Source organism: Hevea brasiliensis, chromosome 3, assembly GCF_030052815.1.
Source record: "Hevea brasiliensis isolate MT/VB/25A 57/8 chromosome 3, ASM3005281v1, whole genome shotgun sequence".
NCBI classification, from domain to species: Eukaryota; Viridiplantae; Streptophyta; class Magnoliopsida; order Malpighiales; family Euphorbiaceae; genus Hevea; species Hevea brasiliensis.
Window position 1 is genome coordinate 10,367,507 of NC_079495.1, and position 20,411 is coordinate 10,387,917.

At 28.3% G+C, this 20,411-nt stretch overlaps 2 protein-coding genes across 4 annotated transcripts; both read left to right on the top strand.

Annotated features, from left to right (window-relative positions):
* The first annotated feature begins 7,725 nt into the window (after positions 1 to 7,725).
* Positions 7,726 to 11,824, top strand: LOC110653278 (polygalacturonase). 2 transcript variants are annotated; one of them, XM_058143838.1, is made up of 9 exons: positions 7,726 to 8,145; positions 8,275 to 8,403; positions 8,539 to 8,706; positions 8,796 to 8,816; positions 10,217 to 10,424; positions 10,575 to 10,656; positions 10,760 to 10,868; positions 11,283 to 11,396; positions 11,484 to 11,824. In XM_058143838.1, exons 1-9 carry the CDS (start codon positions 7,816 to 7,818, stop codon positions 11,706 to 11,708), a joined length of 1,386 nt encoding a protein of 461 aa, XP_057999821.1. In that variant the 5' UTR covers positions 7,726 to 7,815; the 3' UTR covers positions 11,709 to 11,824. The 2 variants fall into 2 exon arrangements, with proteins under 2 accessions (XP_057999821.1, XP_057999822.1); XM_058143839.1 differs by having other exon boundaries at positions 7,728 to 8,145; positions 11,487 to 11,823.
* Positions 11,825 to 13,301: 1,477 nt separating this feature from the next.
* Positions 13,302 to 20,193, top strand: LOC110651418 (cellulose synthase A catalytic subunit 3 [UDP-forming]). Of its 2 annotated transcripts, XM_058143840.1 has the most exons (15): positions 13,302 to 13,363; positions 13,505 to 13,630; positions 14,094 to 14,289; positions 14,381 to 14,601; positions 14,689 to 14,758; positions 14,858 to 15,059; positions 15,656 to 15,922; positions 16,019 to 16,364; positions 16,453 to 16,590; positions 16,975 to 17,100; positions 17,176 to 17,388; positions 17,534 to 17,798; positions 18,075 to 18,277; positions 18,631 to 18,981; positions 19,317 to 20,193. In XM_058143840.1, exons 2-15 carry the CDS (start codon positions 13,604 to 13,606, stop codon positions 19,899 to 19,901), a joined length of 3,210 nt encoding a protein of 1,069 aa, XP_057999823.1. In that variant the 5' UTR covers positions 13,302 to 13,363; positions 13,505 to 13,603; the 3' UTR covers positions 19,902 to 20,193. The 2 variants fall into 2 exon arrangements, with proteins under 2 accessions (XP_057999823.1, XP_021662456.2); XM_021806764.2 differs by lacking the exon at positions 13,302 to 13,363 and having other exon boundaries at positions 13,373 to 13,630.
* The last annotated feature ends 218 nt before the right edge of the window (positions 20,194 to 20,411 follow it).

The following is a 20,411-nucleotide window of genomic DNA, read 5'->3' on the forward strand; positions in this document are numbered from 1 at the left end:
ACATCTAGTGCTTCATTATTTCATATAGCTTAAATTCTTTTATAGTTAATCTGTGAAGAAAATCATAATTAGTTTTGTTACTATGACATAGAGGATAGAGAATTATTCACATCACTATTATTCTGGATTGCATAAACTGGCTATTAAAGATTAGAATGATTCTACAGTACAAAATTTCAAAGTTTAAGGGATTTTATGTTACATTTTTAAGTTTAGAGATAATTCTATTACAACCCCCAAAATTTAGGGACAATTCTTGAAATTTATCCAAACTTCATCCGAGCCATCCAAACTATGGAGGTGGAAGAGATCGGATCCTTGCCCATTTTGGAGGTGCAATCTCCACCACATGTTGAGGAGATGGAGATGCCTATAAATAGGGAATTAGGCACATATTCCATATATTTTCAAGTGTATTACAACTAACTTGCACACAAAAACCTTGTAAAGTATTACTTCAAGAGAAATAAAATTTTCCTCTTTGCCAAATTCTATTCTTTTTTTCCTTTTGTGTGCTTGGCTTCCTTAAGCGACTTCTTGTTAGTCTATTTATTGGGCAAACATAGTTGAGACTGACTTAGTCCATCCAATTGATTACGGACCACATAGTTTTGATGTGAGATCAGCAAGCCCATGACACTATTCATAAACTAAAAACATGGAGATATGGAGGGAAATCTAAAAATAAAAAAGGAAAAAATTGATTTCTCTTAATTTCCTTGTTTGGATATCAAACAGAGGAGAAAATCTATATCTATATAGATATAATAAAATTAGTCTCAAAATAAAATTCATTGAAAAGTGATAAGTGATACTCCATTAATTTTTTTTTCATATATTTATCCATTTATCCTTATTTTCCTAACAATTTTACAATATCAATTGATGATGGACTTGTAGGGCATTTAATAATTAAAAAAATTTATGATAATAGTTATAATTTAATCAATAAAAGCAAATCTAAGACTCAAAGTAATAATAATAATAATAATAATAATAATAATAATAATAATAATAATAATAATAATAATAATAATAAATTATATAAAATAAAGCTACCTTTATTGTCCACTATTATTATAAATTATGTACATAATTTTTTGTAAGGAAAAATCATGACAATACTTACATTTTATTGATATCTTATTATTTATTATTTATATTTATTTTTAATTTATATTTATTCTTCATATATATATATATATATATATATATATATATATATATATATATAAAAGCTATATATCCATTTTTTATTCAATTAAATAATATACTAAAAGTCATTAAACCCACGGGAAAAAGCCTAATTGAAGAAAAAGAAAGAGAAAAGAGAAAAAAATTTTAATTCAAAATATTTCTCTCTAAATTAACGAGAAAGGGAGAGAAATAGTGAGAAATGATTGTTTAAATATTCTTTTACAATATATAACCATAAGAAATGAAATGAGAGTATAATGGTTATTTCTCCTTTATTTTTTTAGGAGGGAAAATATATTTTTCTCATATTTTAAAAATTTATCCAAATAACTTAAAAATAAATTAAATTTCTTCTCTTTTATTTATTTATTTTTCTTTGTCAACTTAAGGATCCAAATAAAAAGTAAAAATAAAAAAATAATTAATTAATTTAATTAAAATATATAATTAAAAAAAATTGTTGTCTAATATATTATATAGACGGATAACTTCTAATTTTTCTAAGGGACCAAAAACCTCTCAAAAGCAACAAAATGGGTAAAACTTTTGAACAAAAATTATTTTTTAAAAAATAAAAATAATTTATTAAATTAGAAAAATGATGTTTAAAAGATATGTATTTAATGCATTTTCTTAACTTTTTAGATATTTTAAAAATAATATTTATGCTTTGCACGTAATTGATAATAAATTATTATTTATAATTCTATTATCATTTTAATACATAAGTTACTATATAGTGATTTACTTTATGTTTTATTTTTATTATTTTGTTATATTTTAATTTCTAAACAAATAAAGAATAATAAAACTTTCCCTTTAATTGAATTCAACCAAAATTTTCTTTATCAGTAATTAAATTATCGTTCCATATTATATAAAACAAAAAAGAATAAATTATATAGGCAGTATTTTAATTTAAAAATATAAAATAGTAACATATTTAAATTTTAATTTATAATATAAAATATTTTAATTTTTAATTTTTGTAATATAAATTCCTAATAACTTTCAATATTTAATCTCTAAGATGTTTATACTGATATAATATTTATTAAATTAAAAAATATTATATTTCTTTTGGATAAACAAATTTTAGATTTGTTAGAAGAAAGAAAAAAGAAAAGAAAAAATGATTGTATATATCGTATTCATTTCATTTATATTATATTATATATATTTATGAATATATGAACTAATTTGGACAAATAAAAAAAATAAAATAAATTATGCTACACAAATCTCCTAATCAAATTGATGATTGTAAAATAATTATGTTAAAATCTCTATAAATCATTTGATTCTTTGTAATTATGCTAACAAGATTATTAAAATTTCAATTTGTGCAATTTAAATCATTAGAATTATTGGTAAATAGAGAATATAATTTTTTTTCCTAGTAAGTGTCAAGTTAATAAAAAGAAAATATAAATTTTAAAATAATAAGAGTCACTTCAATAAAAATAACTTATAAATTAATTACTGAATATGATAAGGGGTTTTATACTACTTAAATTAAAAATTAAGAGATTTTATATTATAAATTAAAGATACTTTACTGTTATATATAACTGAATTGAAATACCATCTATATAATTTACTTAAAACAAAAGTCTTTTTATTTTTCTTTCCTGCCTTTTCTCTCATTTACATTAATTATATATATATATATATATATATAAAACCCTAGTTAATTTCCGTAATTTATTTTTAGATCAGCATAAAAAATTATATTTTTATTAATGGATGGTTTCAGATAATCAGATTTTAAATTATTAAAGTGTCAATTTATAATTTGAATAGTTAAAACTATTAGTAAATATAGAATATAATAACTTTTTTTATAAGTGTTAAATTAATAAATAGTAAATATAAATTTTAACATAACAAATGCCATTTTAATAAAAATAACTTAGTGTTACGGTCCATGAAAATTCCTTGCGGATATAGATTTGTAAAATAGAAAATAAATGGGTTAGGAGTCTACTAGGTATAGACCCAATGAAGACCCTTCGACGTTTAAGTTAGAGTTAGTATGAGTAACTAGTATATTAAATTGATCAAAGAGAAATGATATACCTCTTTATATAGGATATTGACAATAATTAGTTTTGATAAGTCAACTACGTAATTAATATAGATATTATTAGCTAGAATAATTATAGAATTATATTTTCATTTATAGTGCATAATTATAGACATTGTTATATTTTGCAATGATATCAAGATTATTTATCTTTAATTAAGATTCTTTCTTTTTATTGAATGGATTTTACAATAATAGAACCGATTAAATGAATCTTATTATTAAACTGTTAAATATGATTAGACTTATTGACTATTCGAAAATTCGAATAGCTAGGTCAAATATATATATATATATATTTGTGGAGAACTATATCGCTTAGAAATTGGTTATTGAATATAACAAATAGATTTTATGTTATTTAAATTAAAAATTAAGGAGTTTTATATTACAAATTAATGTTTATATATCTTATTATTACATATCCCAAGTTAAAGTATTATTTATGTAATTTACTCAAAATAAAAGTTTTTTTATTATTTGTTTTTTAATCTTTCCCAGCCTCTCTCTCTCATTTGCATTATATATGTAACTCAAACAGATTAGTTTTGAGCCTTATCTATGCAAATTTTTTTATTATTTTTTAATGTAAAGTGATTTATACGTTTAAACTCGGCTAATTCAAACTGGTCAATTTTAATTTACTGTATAAAGTGATTTTCTAGTTCAAACAGATCAATTTTAATTTACTGAATAAAGTGATTTTAAGCTTGAATTCAATGGATTATTAATTCCATTATCAGTTAAATTGATCCGATAAATCTATATAATTATAACACTACTGCTTTTTATTGCTTTCTTATTATAAGCATCTATATGATATTCGGTAGCTTTATTCTTTTAATTTTATATAATCTATATACACGTACATTTCATGTTGAATGAGAAAATTTTAATATATTTTTTTAATTTTTTTTGACACTATTATAAGACAATTTAATCAACTAATCAAAATCTAAAAATATAAAATTATGAATACCAAATAAAAAGAAAAAAAAAATCAAACTGAAGTAAATAAAAAATTTTAGATTTATTTCGACTCATTTAATTCATTTCCACAATTCAAAACCCATATGGCCATAATCACATCTACAGTTTGCATAAGCCAAAACTCAAATCAAGCAAAATGGTAACGAAATCAAATGGAATCAATAACACAGACATTTGCAAAATAAATATAAACAAAATTAAGGAATTTCGCAAACAAATTATCATAAATTTGAATCAAATACAAAGACAATGCAACATGCGACACAAGCAGTAGACAAAGAAGAATGAAGAAGTGAAAAGGCGTGACATGAAATCATAAAACGACACCGTATATCATGAAAAATTTAGTTCGATTAGTTTGATTTTTTATTATATTAATTAAATTAAAAAATTAAAATTTTAAAATATAATAATTAAACAGAACCAATCAATTAAAAAAAATTAAATTAAATTAAATTAAATTAAATTGATTCAATTCCCTACCTATCACTCTGTTTATTTAAAAAAAATCTTAAAAAATATATTTATATTTAAAATATTTTAAAAAATAAATTAATAAAAAATATAATTAAAAAAATTAAGTTATTTTTAAAAAAAATAACTTTCTGTTTTTGTTTTTTATTTTTTTAAATTTTAATAATTTTATTAAAATATAAAGATATATATATATATATTATTAATTTAATATTATAATTAAATAATAAAAAATATTTTTATAAATATAAAAAAATTATATATAAATTATTTTTTATAAAATAAATAGAGTTTAACACGTGCCAAGCTCATAAAAATTGGATGGTATTTATTAATAATTTGTTCCTTAATTATTACGGGCAATATCTATGAAATATTTATAGAATACCGTTGAAGTAACGGCAGTGTCAGTGGCGATTGATGTTGTCATATATGTGTTAGGTGAACTGAACCCCAAAACAGTAAAAATGTTTAAAGGGAGCACAAAGAATTTAGAAATTGGGGATGATGGAGGTGAAAATTTATTTAAAATAAATTTATTAAGAAAAAATTTAAATGAAAATTAATTTAATAATAACAATAATTTCTATTTTGAAGGTCAAGTTTATTAAGAAATCAAATTGAGATTATATTTAAAATATTAAATTAAAAAAATTATATATTATCATTATGCATAGTATGAATATTCTACTATTTTAAAGTATATTATTGAATTATTTATAAATATCATGATGAAAAGTGAGTATCGTAATTTTTTTTTTTAACTTATAAGTTTAGTTTATAAATATAAAAATTATTATAAATAAATATGTCGATTTATGTTTAGAGCTTATAAATTAATTTGAACAAATATTTTATTATATTATTCTCATTTATTTTTTAAAATTTCATTGTAATCTCATTTAATATTATTTTTAATTATTTTAATAATAAATATATTTATAAATTAATTTTTACTAAATATATTTACTGTTTATCAATCACTTATAATCACTTTAAAAAAGCACGTAATTACTTAAAATTTTAAATATTTATAAATTAATTTTTATAAATTAAATCAAATACCCTCTTAAAAAAAGTACTTTTCATGGGCATAAATTTTAGTTATACCTCAAATTAAGGAAAAATAAATTTCATGTAACATAATAGAAGAAACATATATTTTGAAAATACTGAATAATCTTTCAAGAAATTAGGTTATTTATAGTGGTAAGCTATTGTACGTGGCTATTGGATCCATTGATGCTTGTATTATATTAACTTAAATGAAAATTTAACCATATATGTTAAGGTAATTAAGGTATTGATAAAGAAAGAGAGAAAAGGATATATGATTAGTAACAGTGCATATTAATTATTAAGGTCTTTGCATTTCATAATGGCATGGATACAAAGCTTAGAAACTTAAGTCACCAAATGAATGTTGTCTACTCCAAAGGCAGCTATTTCCACATCCACATTATTAGCTAGGCCGCAACTCAAATCCCACACATAATTATATTCATGTACACCTAAATAAGTATGTTAGAGGGTAAAAAAATAAAAATAAAAACATAAATCAATAAGTGGATGAATTAGTAGCGTAAAATTAACTTTTATATAAATTTTATTTGTGAAGTCAGGAGTTTAAATTCTGAAGTCTCGGGTCTGTCAAGATATTGTTAGTAAATTAGTTAGTATAATGAAGTGGAGTACTTAATTATGTACCTTACAATGTAAATATGTAAGAGACCGAAATTCTGATATCTCCTTTTTTTTTTAATTTTTAAAATGTAAAAGAATGAAATAACAAAATAAAAAAATTAAAATTAAAATTTTTAATATTATGATTTAAAATTCATAATAATAATAATAATAATAATAATAATAATAATAATAATAATAATAATAATAATAATAATAGTTGGCCACACGTTTTGTTTCTAAACAATCCTTGAGCATTGTGTGTATGCGTTTTATCTTTACGATAAAAAAAAAAAGAGTTAATGATCATGTTTAAAACTTTTCAAAATAATTCATTATTTTTGTTTTTATATATTTAGAATAAAAAAGGAAAAAAAATTCAATATATTATAGATTGGTGGATAATTATTAAACTAAAAATTAAATTAATTAATGATCAATTAATCTTATCTAATTTAATTTAATTTATAATTTTTTTTAAAAATTTACCTTAAAGATATTAATCTGTTATATTAAAATTATATTTATTTCATTTTTATTGAATTAAATCAGCTAAATAAATAAATAAGTGTTTAGCTCAAAATCAGCTTTAAGTTCAACTCACATATCAATGTTCTATTTTTGAATTAGTTAAGGATTAACAATATATTATAGTTATTATTGAAAATCTTGTTGCTAATGGCCTTCAGTAATAGATTAATGATGGATCAATGACAGATCCATCATTGATTCGTTGTTAATCTATATTTTTGCAATAGACCAACGATGGATTTAGTGACGGATCTGTTAATCCATTGCCGTTACCCTGTCATTTTGTAGTATTAACCCTTCATTTGGATGGAGAAAAGTGAAGAGAGGAAAAAAAAATTATTTCTCCGAATTCTCATGTTTGGACAGCAAAATTAATGAGAGAAATTAAGAGAAAAGAGAAGAAAGGAAGAGAAATTATATTTCTCCAATTCTTGTAACTATATTTCATTTAAAGAGAAATTGTTGTGCTCTTAATAATTTATCTAAACAACATATCTTTTTATTTTCTCTCTCTCTCTATTTCCCTTGTTTAATTTCTCTGCAAAATTAATATCCAAATAAAGGGTAACCTAAGCAGCTCCTGTAAAAAGCCATGCCACACAAATCTTGGAGAAGAACTAGTGGATGATATTTGAACATAATTTAAATATAAGAATTGATCAATTTTGCTATAAGAATATGGGAATTCAATTTAGCTATAATAATTCAGTGTAAGAATTTGCATCTCTTGTATCTCTTGGTGTCTATAAATGCACAAGCGCTATCATGACATTTCCTTCACTTCCTTGCAAATTCTTCAATAACTTTTGCATTCTCTTATCTCTCCCTTGCAAAACAAGAAATTTATTATAATTATGGCTTTACCAGGACTTCACCTTTATTCATTCTTCATCATCATTTCTTTTGCTATTATTCCTTATTATCATTGCTTGCAAGGAGACACCCTTAATGAATACCTTCAAGAAGAAGGTGATGAAGAATTTGGGTATGATTTTCGAGCTTATCCTTCTTATTTTAACTCCATTATTGAGGATGGCCAGTTCAAGGACTTCATCAAGTTAAGATCAACTAATATTCTTAATTTGAAGGTATTTGATGATCAAGTAGGTAGCATATCAACTTCAGTCAAAAAATTTATAGTTGATGATTTCAAAGCTGAAGCCAATGGCACTGATGACACTGAAGTATGTATATAATCATGTAAAATTATAATTTTTCAGAATTGTGAAGTTTCAAATTCAAATTATAGTCCAAATCAATTGTCCAAAAGAAATAAAAAGCTAATATTTTTTGTTTGTGTGGGCTGTTTTTAGGCATTTCAAAAGGCATGGGAGGAAGCTTGTTCATCTGAAGCAGGTGCCCTTGTTGTGCCTGAAAGCAGGTATCGATTGAAGCCATTGAGATTCTCAGGACCTTGCAAATCCAATCTTACAGTAGTGCAGGTAAGGTTAAATGTGTTCACACACACACACACCCACACATATGCATGCTAGAGGTTCTTAATTTCCATAGTGAGAGCTTCAAGAAACGTAAATTAGATGAGTAGTAATGGAGTACTTGAATTTGAGAAATGGCAGATATTTGGAACCATTGAAGCATCAGATGATCGATCAGACTATGATGAAGATGAAAGACACTGGCTTGTGTTTGATCGAGTTCAGAATTTGTTAGTTGAAGGTGATGGAACTATTGATGGAAATGGCAATATATGGTGGCAAAATTCATGCAAAGTCCATAAAGAACTTGTAACAATTCTTCTTCTTCCTCTTCCAATACATGAAAAAAAAGTTAAAAAATAAAAAACTGACTCTTCTTGTTTCTTCATGATTTGCAGCCTTGCAAGGAAGCCCCTACGGTATGTTTTGTATACCGTTATCTTTTCTTTGTTGCTGTGTATCAGAAAATTATTGTCCATTATAAATTTAATATATAAATATGTGAGATTTATATATTTAACATGTAATTTTCATTATATATTTTATATCTTAAATTTATAATAAATCATATTTAGGCAAGTAAAATTTATGTATTTTTATCAGCTTATTGATGTAATTATTAAAAAGATCTTGATGACACTAAATATTGATATAAAGCCTTCCAATTTACTAGAAAAATTGTAAAATACAATTATTATAATAATTTTATTATAATCATTGATTATGAAAAATATGATGAACTTTTAAAGTTTATTGTTAGATATTAGATATTGTGACTCGATAAATGTAAATATATTATTTTATAATAAATTACATTTTTATTATAAAATAATTTTTATATGTTTTATTTAAATTTATATTTTATTATTTAATTTTTATATATTTTATTAATTTATTTCTGCATTACATTTTTATCAATTAACTTTAAAATAAATTTAATAATTAAATTTATAAATAAATTATGTTAATTGACATTATTAATAAATAAAATAATTTTATAAAATCTATAAAATAAATAAAATATTATTAAAAAAATTAATAAATCTTTAAATTTAAATTTATTAAAAAGTATAAAAAAAATCTTTTACTTCAACCAAATATTGAAAAGAATTTAAATTTTTCTTTCTTAATTTTCTCATTAACGAAACACTAAACTTTAACCTCAAAATCTCATTAAAATATTTTTTAAAGTATCATTAATAAATATGTTAATACTATTTTATATATAAGATAAATAACAAAAATCATAGAAATATATTGAAAATTTAAATTTAATTTTTCTTATATAGATGTGAGATTCAAACTTTCTTATAATTTAAATTTTCAATATATTTTTATGGCTTATGTTGTTTATCTTACATATAGACTAATGTTTATATATTTTTTAATCATATTTTAAAAAAAAATCTTATAGAGATTTTGAAGTTAAAGTTTAATGTTTGGATGATGAGAAAAAAAAAGTAAATATAAATTCTTTTCCGTATTTGATTGAAGTAAAAGATTTTTTTATATATTTTTTAATAAAAATTTAAATATTTATACATTTTTAATAATATTTTATTTAATTTATAAATTTATAAAATTATTTTATTAATAATATAAATTAATATGATTTATTTATAAATATAATTATTAAAGTTTTAAAATTAAATTTATTTATTCACTAGGGCTAAAATGACTTTTAGATTATTTTATAATGTTTTAAATGTTATTTTTTAAAATTCTTTAACCAAAACTTAACTGTTTTAAGTTTTTGAATACAAATTTAGAACTATCAAAAATACAAATTTCATAATTTTGGAAACTGGAAATTGGGCAGGCTCTCACTTTCTACAAATGCCAGAATTTGGTTGTGGATAACCTGAAAATCCAAAATGCACAGCAAATGCATGTTTCTTTTCAAAGTAGCAGTGATGTTCTAGTCTCCAATCTTATGGTAACTTCACCAGAGGATAGTCCCAACACTGATGGAATTCATGTCACACATTCTCAAAACATTCAGATTATAAATTCATTCATAGGAACAGGTATACGCTTACTCAAACTCGATACTTTACAGTTCTGACAGATATATCATAAAATAAAAACTCATTGATAATCCACTATTCTTTTTCACCCTTTATCACTAGAACTTCTTTAATCATTCTTGACCCATATGTGATTAAAATTTATGGAAGGTGATGATTGTATCTCTATTGTAAGTGGATCCCAAAATGTTCAAGCCATGGACATATCCTGTGGACCAGGTCATGGAATAAGGTCTCATCAATTCTACCTAAATTTTCATAGCAATAATTTTTTAATTAGCTAGCTAGCTGACTACTAATATTAATTTCTGCTTTCTCATGGTGAACACAAGCAGTATTGGAAGCTTAGGCTCTGGCAATTCAGAAGCTCATGTTTCAGGAGTAACTATTGATGGTGCTAAACTTACTGGTACTACCAATGGTGTTAGGATTAAAACATGGCAGGTTAGTTATCATAGCACTACATATATCCTCAATTTCAACACGAAAGCTCTGTTCATTTCGCATAAAATAACTTATATATAAAAAATATTTTTTATTATTTGACTGTGATATTAAATTAATAATATATATTTATGTCATGTATACATAAATATTTTCACAATTTAACGTGATTGTTAAAATAAAGAAAATGAATTTCTCTTTTAAAAAGAGGAAGTTATTTTCTTCTTTAAAAAAAAATGACTTAATTTTTTCTGCGATCGAGAAAATATTTTTCATTTAATTCATTTTTTTAATGCTTGATATATTAAAAAATATAAAAAAATATTTCCTAGGAAAATATTTTATGCAAAACAAACAGATAGTAAAATGAAAATGATTATAAAAAGTTTAAGCCCTTGGTACCATATTATGCAGGGAGGGTCAGGATATGCCAGCAACATCATTTTTCAAAATATTGAAATGCACAATGTGAGCAATCCCATTATAATAGATCAGTACTATTGTGACCACAAATCATGCAAAGAAAAGGTAAAGAAATTATTATTATTTTTTTTAATGGGTGATATTTGAATCTTAATTAACACCATCCTTTTCATATGATTATATGTATAATAGCAGAGATCTGCAGTTCAAGTGAAAAATGTGGTGTACAAGAACATCAAGGGGACTAGTGCTTCTGAGGTGGCTATCAAATTTGATTGTAGCAAGACCTATCCATGTCAAGGGATTTTGTTGGAAGATGTTATCCTGGAAAGGGAAGCTGGGAATCAAACAGCAAAAGCTTTGTGCAACAATGTTAATTTAGCTGAACTGGGAGTTGTTTCTCCACACTGTCCCTGACTATAATTTATGCAACATGTTCCATCAAAAAAAAAAAAAAAAAAAATGCAACATGTATATTGTCATTGATATTGTAATATTGATACAGAATGCCCTTGATTATTATTATTATTATTATTAATTAAAGATTTATAACTTCTTCTGTCTATTTTCTAAAATATTTTCTTTTTTTATAAGGAGATTGGAGACTCAAACCTGATATCTGTCAGGTAAATGATATATTTTTAGCTATTAAATCAAGTCATACTAAACTTTTAAAATAACTTTTTAACTAAAGACAATGTAATGAATTTAATGAAGAAAGATAAGTAGGATTTAAATTTCTCATTTCCTATATTACAAGTTAAAATATTTATTCAGTTATTGAAAAAATTCTTTGCATTTCATTGGACTTAAGTTTTTTTTTTTTTTTTTTTTTTAAATCAAAGATCAAATATGTCACTGAGAATCAAATACAGGGCAATGAGCTCATTACAATTAGAGAGTGAAAAACCAACCACAGGCTAGAAGAAACAATGGATCTTAATCCAACACAACGAAACACTCAGCTACTAGAAGATCAAGGTTAAGCCCTAATACAAGAAAGCCCAAGCCTAGGAACAAGAAAACCCTGAACTAAGCTGGAAGAGACAGCCGAACACAAGAACTACTATCGCCATCTCAATAGGCCACAAGTATCACCGACGTCTCTAACAATAGCCCCTTAGTAACACAACTCAAAACACTTCATGTAAATCCAACCACAACAAGCCTGTGTTATTCTAATTTTCTCTTTGCAGTATAATTATAAGACATTCAGAAAACACATTAAAATTAAAATTTAAAAATTCTGAATGGTTGTAATTTTTTAAATTTATTTATTTAAAGTTATCAAAACATGAATTTAAAAAGTATAATTTTTTAAATGTAATTTTTTAAAATTATTTTTAATAACGTTAAATAGAAGATCAATTGACAAATAAAACCTAAATTATTGAATTGATGAAAAAAAAAAAATCCCAAAATGACATTATAGTTTTTGAAATTATAAATTAAATATTTAGAAAAATCATACACGTGGGAAAGTTAAAACATAAAATTCTGTTAAAAGTAGAGTTTAAAACTTACAAACGGTAGATCAGCTGCCAGCTCATTATCTCCAAGTCAACTGCTAAACTTTCCACTCCCAATGCCGCCGTGCGTACATACAAACGCGATGCACTTACTCACCGTCAAAATCCGCCGTCAATCCCAACCCAAGATCCAAAGTGGCATATGGGTAAATACCCGCCTCCTAAAAGAGCGAGTACTGAACTTCATTTACTTTCCGAGAGTACCGCTAATCGCGGACTCACTTGTTTGGTTTCTGTCGGCTACAGGCAAAAACTGAAAAGCACTGTTTAAGAACCGGAGGAAAGAAAGAGGAAACAATTACCCAATCATAACTTGCCACAGCAGAAAAAGTCAAAAGTCCTTTATCTTACGTGGGAAGATCTAAAATATATCAATAACTTGCACTTCAATTTCCATCCATTTACACTTTATGCAGCTTTTTTTTTTTCTAAAAATATTAAAATTATAAAAAAAATTAAATAAAATTTAATTTGGTGAAATGGGACAAAGAGTGTGGATCTAGGTCCGGTCCATCTCTGTCTCTCTTTCTTTCATTGGTGTCGGTGAGTGTGACTGCTAAGCTTTTCACTGTTGTTGGGATTTGTTTGGTTTTGGTGTTGGTTGGCTTGAAAATCTTTGATGATGGCTACATTTCTCCTATACTTCAATTAAGATTGTGATTTTTAGTGGGTTTTGTGCTGCAGTTTTGGTGTATTAATGAGGTCTTCAGATTTGTAGCTTTCTTGAAGTGTGATTTGAGCTGAAGATTGGACCAGAATCTGTTTTCATTGGTTGAGAAGGCAATGGATATGGATGGAGATGCAGCAGGGGTTAGTTCATTCAAAAACTTTCCTATTTAGATTTGATGTTACGTTTTGTCGTTATTGTGTATTCATCTGAATTTTCAAACACATTAGTATTAAAGATTTTATCTTTTTTGCTCCTTTTTGAATTCCTGAAACGACGAGGAAAATGGGAAAATGGAATTTCGATTGCCTTTTCTTTTTGGAATGCCCATGTTTGCCCACAGTTTTCTAGATCTAAATTTGTTTTAGTTGTTTAGCTTTAGATGCTGTTTGACTTGCTTATAAGCTATCACATTGGTGGATGCAAAGGGCTGCTTTCATTGAATTGTGTGTTTTTATGATGTAATTTGGATTGGAAGTGTAGTTTTCCATGAAGAATCTATTTTTTGAATCCCTTTAAGCATTAGGTCAGTGCAATTGTTTAATTCGAATAGAGTTGCATTTTGAATTCGCTTTTGACTTTGGAGTTGTTCTGATTGTTATTCAGACCAAAAATGTAAAACAAACTGCAACCCAGGTCTGCCAGATCTGCAGTGATGATATTGGCAGGACCATGGATGGTGAACCCTTTGTTGCTTGTCATGTTTGTGCATTTCCTGTTTGCCGTCCATGTTATGAGTATGAGAGGAAAGATGGTAATCAGTCTTGTCCCCAATGCAAAACCAAATACAAGAGGCATAAAGGTTAGTAAAGCAACCATAGTTGCTCCTTCTGCAATTTATGCACAGATAGTTATTGAGTGATAGGTACATTTCTTTCGTTAATCATCGTCAGGTAGCCCTCCAATTCGTGGGGAGGAAGTGGAAGATGCCGATTTTAGTGATGTGCAAAATAAGTCAAATCATCATGCTTCAGGGATTCAAGAAGAGAAGCATAGGATAGAGCACATGCTGGGTTGGGATGCAGGTTCTGGTCGAAAAGATTATGTTCCACCTACGAACTATGATAAAGAGGTTTCTCTTAATCATATTCCTTATCTGGTTGGCAGACGCTCGGTACGTGACAGGATTATTTATCTTTGCCTTAAAATTTTTCTCATGATTTCATATTGACAGTAAATATTGATACTACGTATATTTCAGATTTCTGGGGACTTGTCAGCTGCATCTCCTGAGCGTTTCTCAATGGCTTCTCCTGAAAGTGGCAGCAGAGGTAAGGGCCTATATTGTGTCACTCATTTATCATGTTCTCTTGTTGATTCTTTCTTTATATTGTTACAAATTTGGATATCATAACTGGAGTTGTTTGCAGTTAATATCAGAGTTGGAGATCCAGCAAGGGAGTCTGGCTTGTCAGGGTTTGGTAATGTTGCCTGGAAAGAGAGGATTGAAGGTTGGAAGATGAAGCCAGAGAAGAATCCTGCTCCAATGAGCGTCAGTAATGCACCATCTGAAGGCAGGGGTGGTGGAGATTTTGATGCAAGCACTGATGTGCTCATGGATGATTCTTTATTGTAAGTTCCTGAATGAAGTGCAGTGCATGACTGTTCCTCTTATGCAGACTGTTTTTAATTGTCTTCCTAATTGCATTCAAACTTAATTTCCGTGAAATCTTATGATTTCTCAATTAACTAGAAACATTAGGAAAATAAGGTATCCATGAAATTTATATATCAATGACCAGGGGTTCTCCACCCAAATTTTATATATTCTTGCTTGTGCATCTGCCCAAGAAGGCAAGAATGTGTACCTGAATGTCGTTGTTGGGATTCACAATATTCTGCTTCATTTAAGTTGGTCTAATATAGGACTTCTTTTCTAGATGCTCCTGGATTAATTGCGTTTCTCATGCAAAGTTATTAGATTCATTTAATGCTCTAGAACAGGCTCTCTTATATCAGAAATTCAGAACTGTCTGAAATTCATGTCAGTTTATTTATCAACGGCAGCAGTATATATAATTTATTTGACATAGATCTTTGAGCGTGTATGCCAGAAGAACTCTGCTTTTAGATGCCTTCTTGCTTGTGTTCAAAATCCATACAGTTTAGATCAGTTGGACTGTTGGAGACTTATCTTGTTAACTTCTGTTTCTGTCATTGTAACACAGGAATGATGAAACCCGCCAGCCTCTCTCGAGGAAGGTTTCTGTTCCTTCCTCTAGGATTAACCCCTACAGGATGGTTATTGTTTTGCGGCTTATTATTCTTTGCATTTTTTTGCATTACCGTATAACAAATCCAGTGCGAGATGCCTATGCTTTGTGGTTAATATCTGTTATCTGTGAGATATGGTTTGCAATATCGTGGATATTGGATCAGTTCCCTAAATGGCTTCCTGTGAATCGTGAAACATATCTTGATAGGCTAGCTCTCAGGTATTTTTATCCTTTTCCTATGAACTGCATCAAATGTTTTCCCGTTTTTTCAAAATCCTTAAAAGACTTAATTACAGATCTTTTGGTGCTTCACAGATATGAGAAAGAAGGAGAGCCATCTCAGTTGGCTGCTGTTGACATTTTTGTCAGTACAGTGGACCCTTTAAAGGAACCTCCACTCGTCACAGCCAACACAGTCCTCTCTATTCTTGCAGTTGACTACCCTGTTGACAAAGTTTCTTGCTATGTTTCTGATGATGGAGCTGCTATGCTGACATTTGAAGCCCTGTCTGAAACATCTGAATTTGCTAGAAAATGGGTTCCTTTCTGCAAGAAGTACAACATTGAACCACGAGCTCCAGAATGGTACTTTGCACAGAAGATTGACTACTTAAAAGATAAGGTCCAACCAACATTTGTTAAAGACCGCAGATCTATGAAGGTAGAACATTTAGGTTTCAATTAAAATTTTTGATTATCAAGATTTATTTTGTATATTATGTTTCTTACTGCAAATAGTTGTGTTGTAGAGAGAGTATGAAGAATTTAAAGTTCGAATCAATGGGCTTGTCGCAAAGGCACAGAAGGTTCCTGAGGAAGGATGGGTGATGCAAGATGGTACACCTTGGCCCGGAAATAACATCAGAGATCATCCAGGAATGATCCAGGTTTGTCCATTTCAAATTCAATTATAGTGTGCTCCTCAGCAAGAAGTAACTTGTGATAATTATTCCGTGTGTAGAGTAGTCGTGCCTTTTATGTGCAATGGAGAATTTTTTTTCACGAGCTCACATAAGGGTTAAGATGACAGGATGCTTTGTGTACTGGCTATTTGTAAAATCACATAATTGATGTATGATGCCTCTTTTAGTATCTTAGTTTCTATCACTAGCAGTTCTCTATTTGTTAATTGACAGTGTTTGTCTTACCGGCTGGTAGTATTTTGGTCTTGCAGTAGAACTGGATTAAGTAATCAAATTAACTGAATAAAGTAATCAAATTAATACTTCTTCTTTTGGATTATGCTTTCTTTATTGCAATATGATACGCAGGTTTTCTTGGGCCACAGTGGAGGATTTGACAGTGAGGGTAATGAACTTCCACGACTAGTATATGTATCTCGTGAGAAGCGTCCTGGTTTTCAGCATCACAAAAAGGCTGGTGCCATGAATGCACTTGTAAGTAGTTAGGAGATAATCCTGGGTTTCTGTCTTGAATGTTATTGGCATTAACTATCTGTGTCTCTCATACAGGTGCGTGTATCAGCAGTTCTTACCAATGGGCCCTTCTTGTTAAATCTTGATTGTGATCATTACATAAACAACAGCAGGGCATTGAGAGAAGCAATGTGTTTTCTAATGGATCCTAATCTTGGAAGATCAGTTTGTTATGTCCAGTTTCCCCAGAGATTTGATGGGATTGATAAGAATGATCGATATGCCAACCGTAATACTGTTTTCTTTGATGTGAGTTCAAATGGCAATGTTTAGTTTGAATTTATTTTCTGTTTTTCAATTTAATATAATGGGTATCATCAAATCTGTTTACGTCATGTTTAATTGTATTCTGTCTGTCTTTTTAGTTATTTGTTTAAATGTCATGTGATATTAGATAAATTTAAGAGGATTGGATGGCATCCAAGGTCCTGTATACGTGGGTACGGGTTGCGTATTCAATAGAACAGCATTGTATGGCTATGAACCTCCTATCAAGCCTAAGCATAAGAAACCAGGAGTGCTCTCTTCATGCTTTGGGGGATCCCGAAAGAAGAGTTCTAGATCAGGCAAAAATAAAAATAGTAAGAAAAAATCAAGCAAGCACATTGACCCTACCGTGCCAGTGTTCAATTTGGAAGATATAGAAGAGGGGATTGAAGGTAAGCATTCGTATTTTGGTTTTCTTTGTTATACACTATCTATCATATTCTGACGTGGATATTTTTACTAATGCTTTAGTTCAGCCCATCTTAAAATGATTCAAAATTCATGTACCCAGTAGATTTATTCATAAGCTATTTAGTCTTGAACTTATTCATTTTTTTTTCTTCTTTAATGAGGAATGTCCTTATTTTTCTTAAATGCTGCTATATGGATTATTGATGCAGTTTCCCTCTTAGTCATGATACCAACTTTCCTCTAAATTTTTTTAACAGGCGCTGGATTTGACGATGAGAAGTCACTGCTCATGTCACAAATGACACTTGAAAAAAGGTTTGGTCAATCAGCTGTATTTGTAGCTTCAACACTTATGGAGAATGGTGGTGTTCCTGAGTCTGCTACCCCAGAATCTCTTCTCAAAGAAGCCATTCATGTCATTAGCTGTGGATATGAGGACAAGACAGACTGGGGAAGTGAAGTATGTCAATTTCCTGATTCCTTTCTTATGTCAACGGTTTTACTTTGCTGGTTTCTTTTTCTATTGTGTAAATATGGGCAACAAATTGGCATTGGAAATAAGGAGTTAAATGTGAATTTTAATGCTAAAAGCCAAATTCTTTCAAAACTAAAGAATTAAGGGAGTGTATTATTATTAGAACAATACTCAGTGCTTCCTTTTGCACTACCAAATCTCTGTTCTCTAATTTAATATTTCACTGATGGAGCTTTTTTTGGTCAATTACAAGCCCTGTAGAATCGCCAACTTGTAGCTTATGTAGGGATTATCGAGTCCATAGTTCCTAACAAATGAATTGATGTTTTGTTGTGCAGATAGGATGGATATATGGTTCTGTTACGGAAGATATCCTTACAGGATTCAAGATGCATGCTCGTGGTTGGAGATCAATCTATTGCATGCCACATCTTGCTGCCTTTAAAGGTTCTGCACCTATTAACCTCTCTGATCGTCTAAATCAAGTGCTTCGCTGGGCTTTAGGTTCAGTTGAGATTCTTTTTAGCCGCCACTGCCCCATATGGTATGGCTATGGTGGAAGACTAAAATGGCTTGAGAGATTTGCTTATGTCAATACCTCAATTTATCCTGTCACATCCATTCCTCTTCTCGCGTATTGTACATTGCCAGCCGTCTGTCTTCTTACTGGAAAGTTCATTATTCCACAGGTATAGCACATTGCTTCCTTGGGGAGAATCATCAATTTTCATTCTCATAAACATCATTTAGGCGTTGGTAGGAAACTTTTGAGCTGAAAGTGAGGAATTGCATATTCTCTGTTGCATGATGTCTGGTTTCTGTTGAAAAGAATTTTCTGGGAGAACTTCTCGAGAGAATAATAAATTCCAACTAAAAGTAATCTTTGCATTTTCTTTTTCCAGTTCCAATCAGTTGTGAGCAATTTTATGGCAACTTTTTTCTTAGATTTCTTTTAGAAAATGTGGTTATAACATCTACATGTCAGCTGAAGCTGAATGGCTGATTTATATTTTGTGTAATGCAGATCAGTAACATTGCCAGTATCTGGTTCATATCCCTCTTTCTTTCTATCTTTGCTACTGGTATTTTGGAAATGAGATGGAGTGGTGTTGGAATTGATGAGTGGTGGAGAAATGAACAATTCTGGGTTATTGGAGGCGTATCAGCTCACCTTTTTGCTGTTTTCCAAGGCCTGTTGAAAGTCCTTGCTGGAATAGATACCAATTTCACTGTCACTTCTAAAGCATCTGATGAAGATGGAGATTTTGCTGAGCTTTATATGTTCAAATGGACCACCCTACTCATTCCACCAACCACTCTCCTTATAATTAATCTGGTTGGAGTAGTTGCTGGAATTTCCTATGCCATTAACAGTGGCTATCAATCTTGGGGTCCTCTCTTTGGCAAGCTATTCTTTGCTTTCTGGGTGATTATCCATCTATATCCCTTCCTTAAGGGTTTAATGGGACGGCAGAACCGGACACCTACAATTGTTGTTGTATGGTCAATTCTCCTTGCCTCTATCTTCTCCTTACTCTGGGTTCGCATTGATCCTTTTACAACCCAGGTGACTGGCCCAGATGTCGAGCAGTGTGGAATCAACTGCTAGTGGATAATCCTTTTGCAAAGCGGAAAAATGTCATGACCTGCAGGAATAAAAGTTTTGGATATTTATTCTGATATCCTTATTTGGAAGAATTTGAAGGTATAAGCTTTTAGCTTTGTGTAGTGCGAGTCTGGCAATTAATTGTTTCATAAGTAAAGAATTATAGGTTTATTTCCTTCTTAAGCTGATTATTCTTTTTTTTTCATAATTTAATATTTCGTTTTTCTGAAATAAATTGAATAGTTTGTTTCAATTTTTAATTCAATGATATCAAAAAGATTGGCTTTTGATGATACTCTTCAATTTTCTATTTATATTTGTATGCAGTACAAAATTACTGCTTAACTGCTTCTGTTCATGGGTGGCTAGAACATAACATTGAGGTTCATATTCAGGCATTTTGCACTTTGTTTGTTGACATCTGCAATGCCTAATATATTGGAAGTAAGCAGGATTTTCCGATCAGTGCATTCTAAATCATCTCAAACTTTTTTGAGAATACCTTTTTTTTCC

What these genes read in the sequence shown, in the direction of transcription:
- LOC110653278 (XM_058143838.1), top strand. Translation starts at nt 7,816, where the DNA reads ATGGCTTTACCAGGACTTCACCTTTATTCATTCTTCATCATCATTTCT. An exon ending in CTTGCAAGGAAGCCCCTACG is followed by an intron (nt 8,817 to 10,216) that starts GTATGTTTTGTA and finishes GAAATTGGGCAG; the next exon opens with GCTCTCACTTTCTACAAATG. An exon ending in AAATTCATTCATAGGAACAG is followed by an intron (nt 10,425 to 10,574) that starts GTATACGCTTAC and finishes AATTTATGGAAG; the next exon opens with GTGATGATTGTATCTCTATT.
- LOC110651418 (XM_058143840.1), top strand. Translation starts at nt 13,604, where the DNA reads ATGGATATGGATGGAGATGCAGCAGGG. An exon ending in TGGATGGAGATGCAGCAGGG is followed by an intron (nt 13,631 to 14,093) that starts GTTAGTTCATTC and finishes ATTGTTATTCAG; the next exon opens with ACCAAAAATGTAAAACAAAC. An exon ending in AGACAGACTGGGGAAGTGAA is followed by an intron (nt 18,278 to 18,630) that starts GTATGTCAATTT and finishes TTTGTTGTGCAG; the next exon opens with ATAGGATGGATATATGGTTC.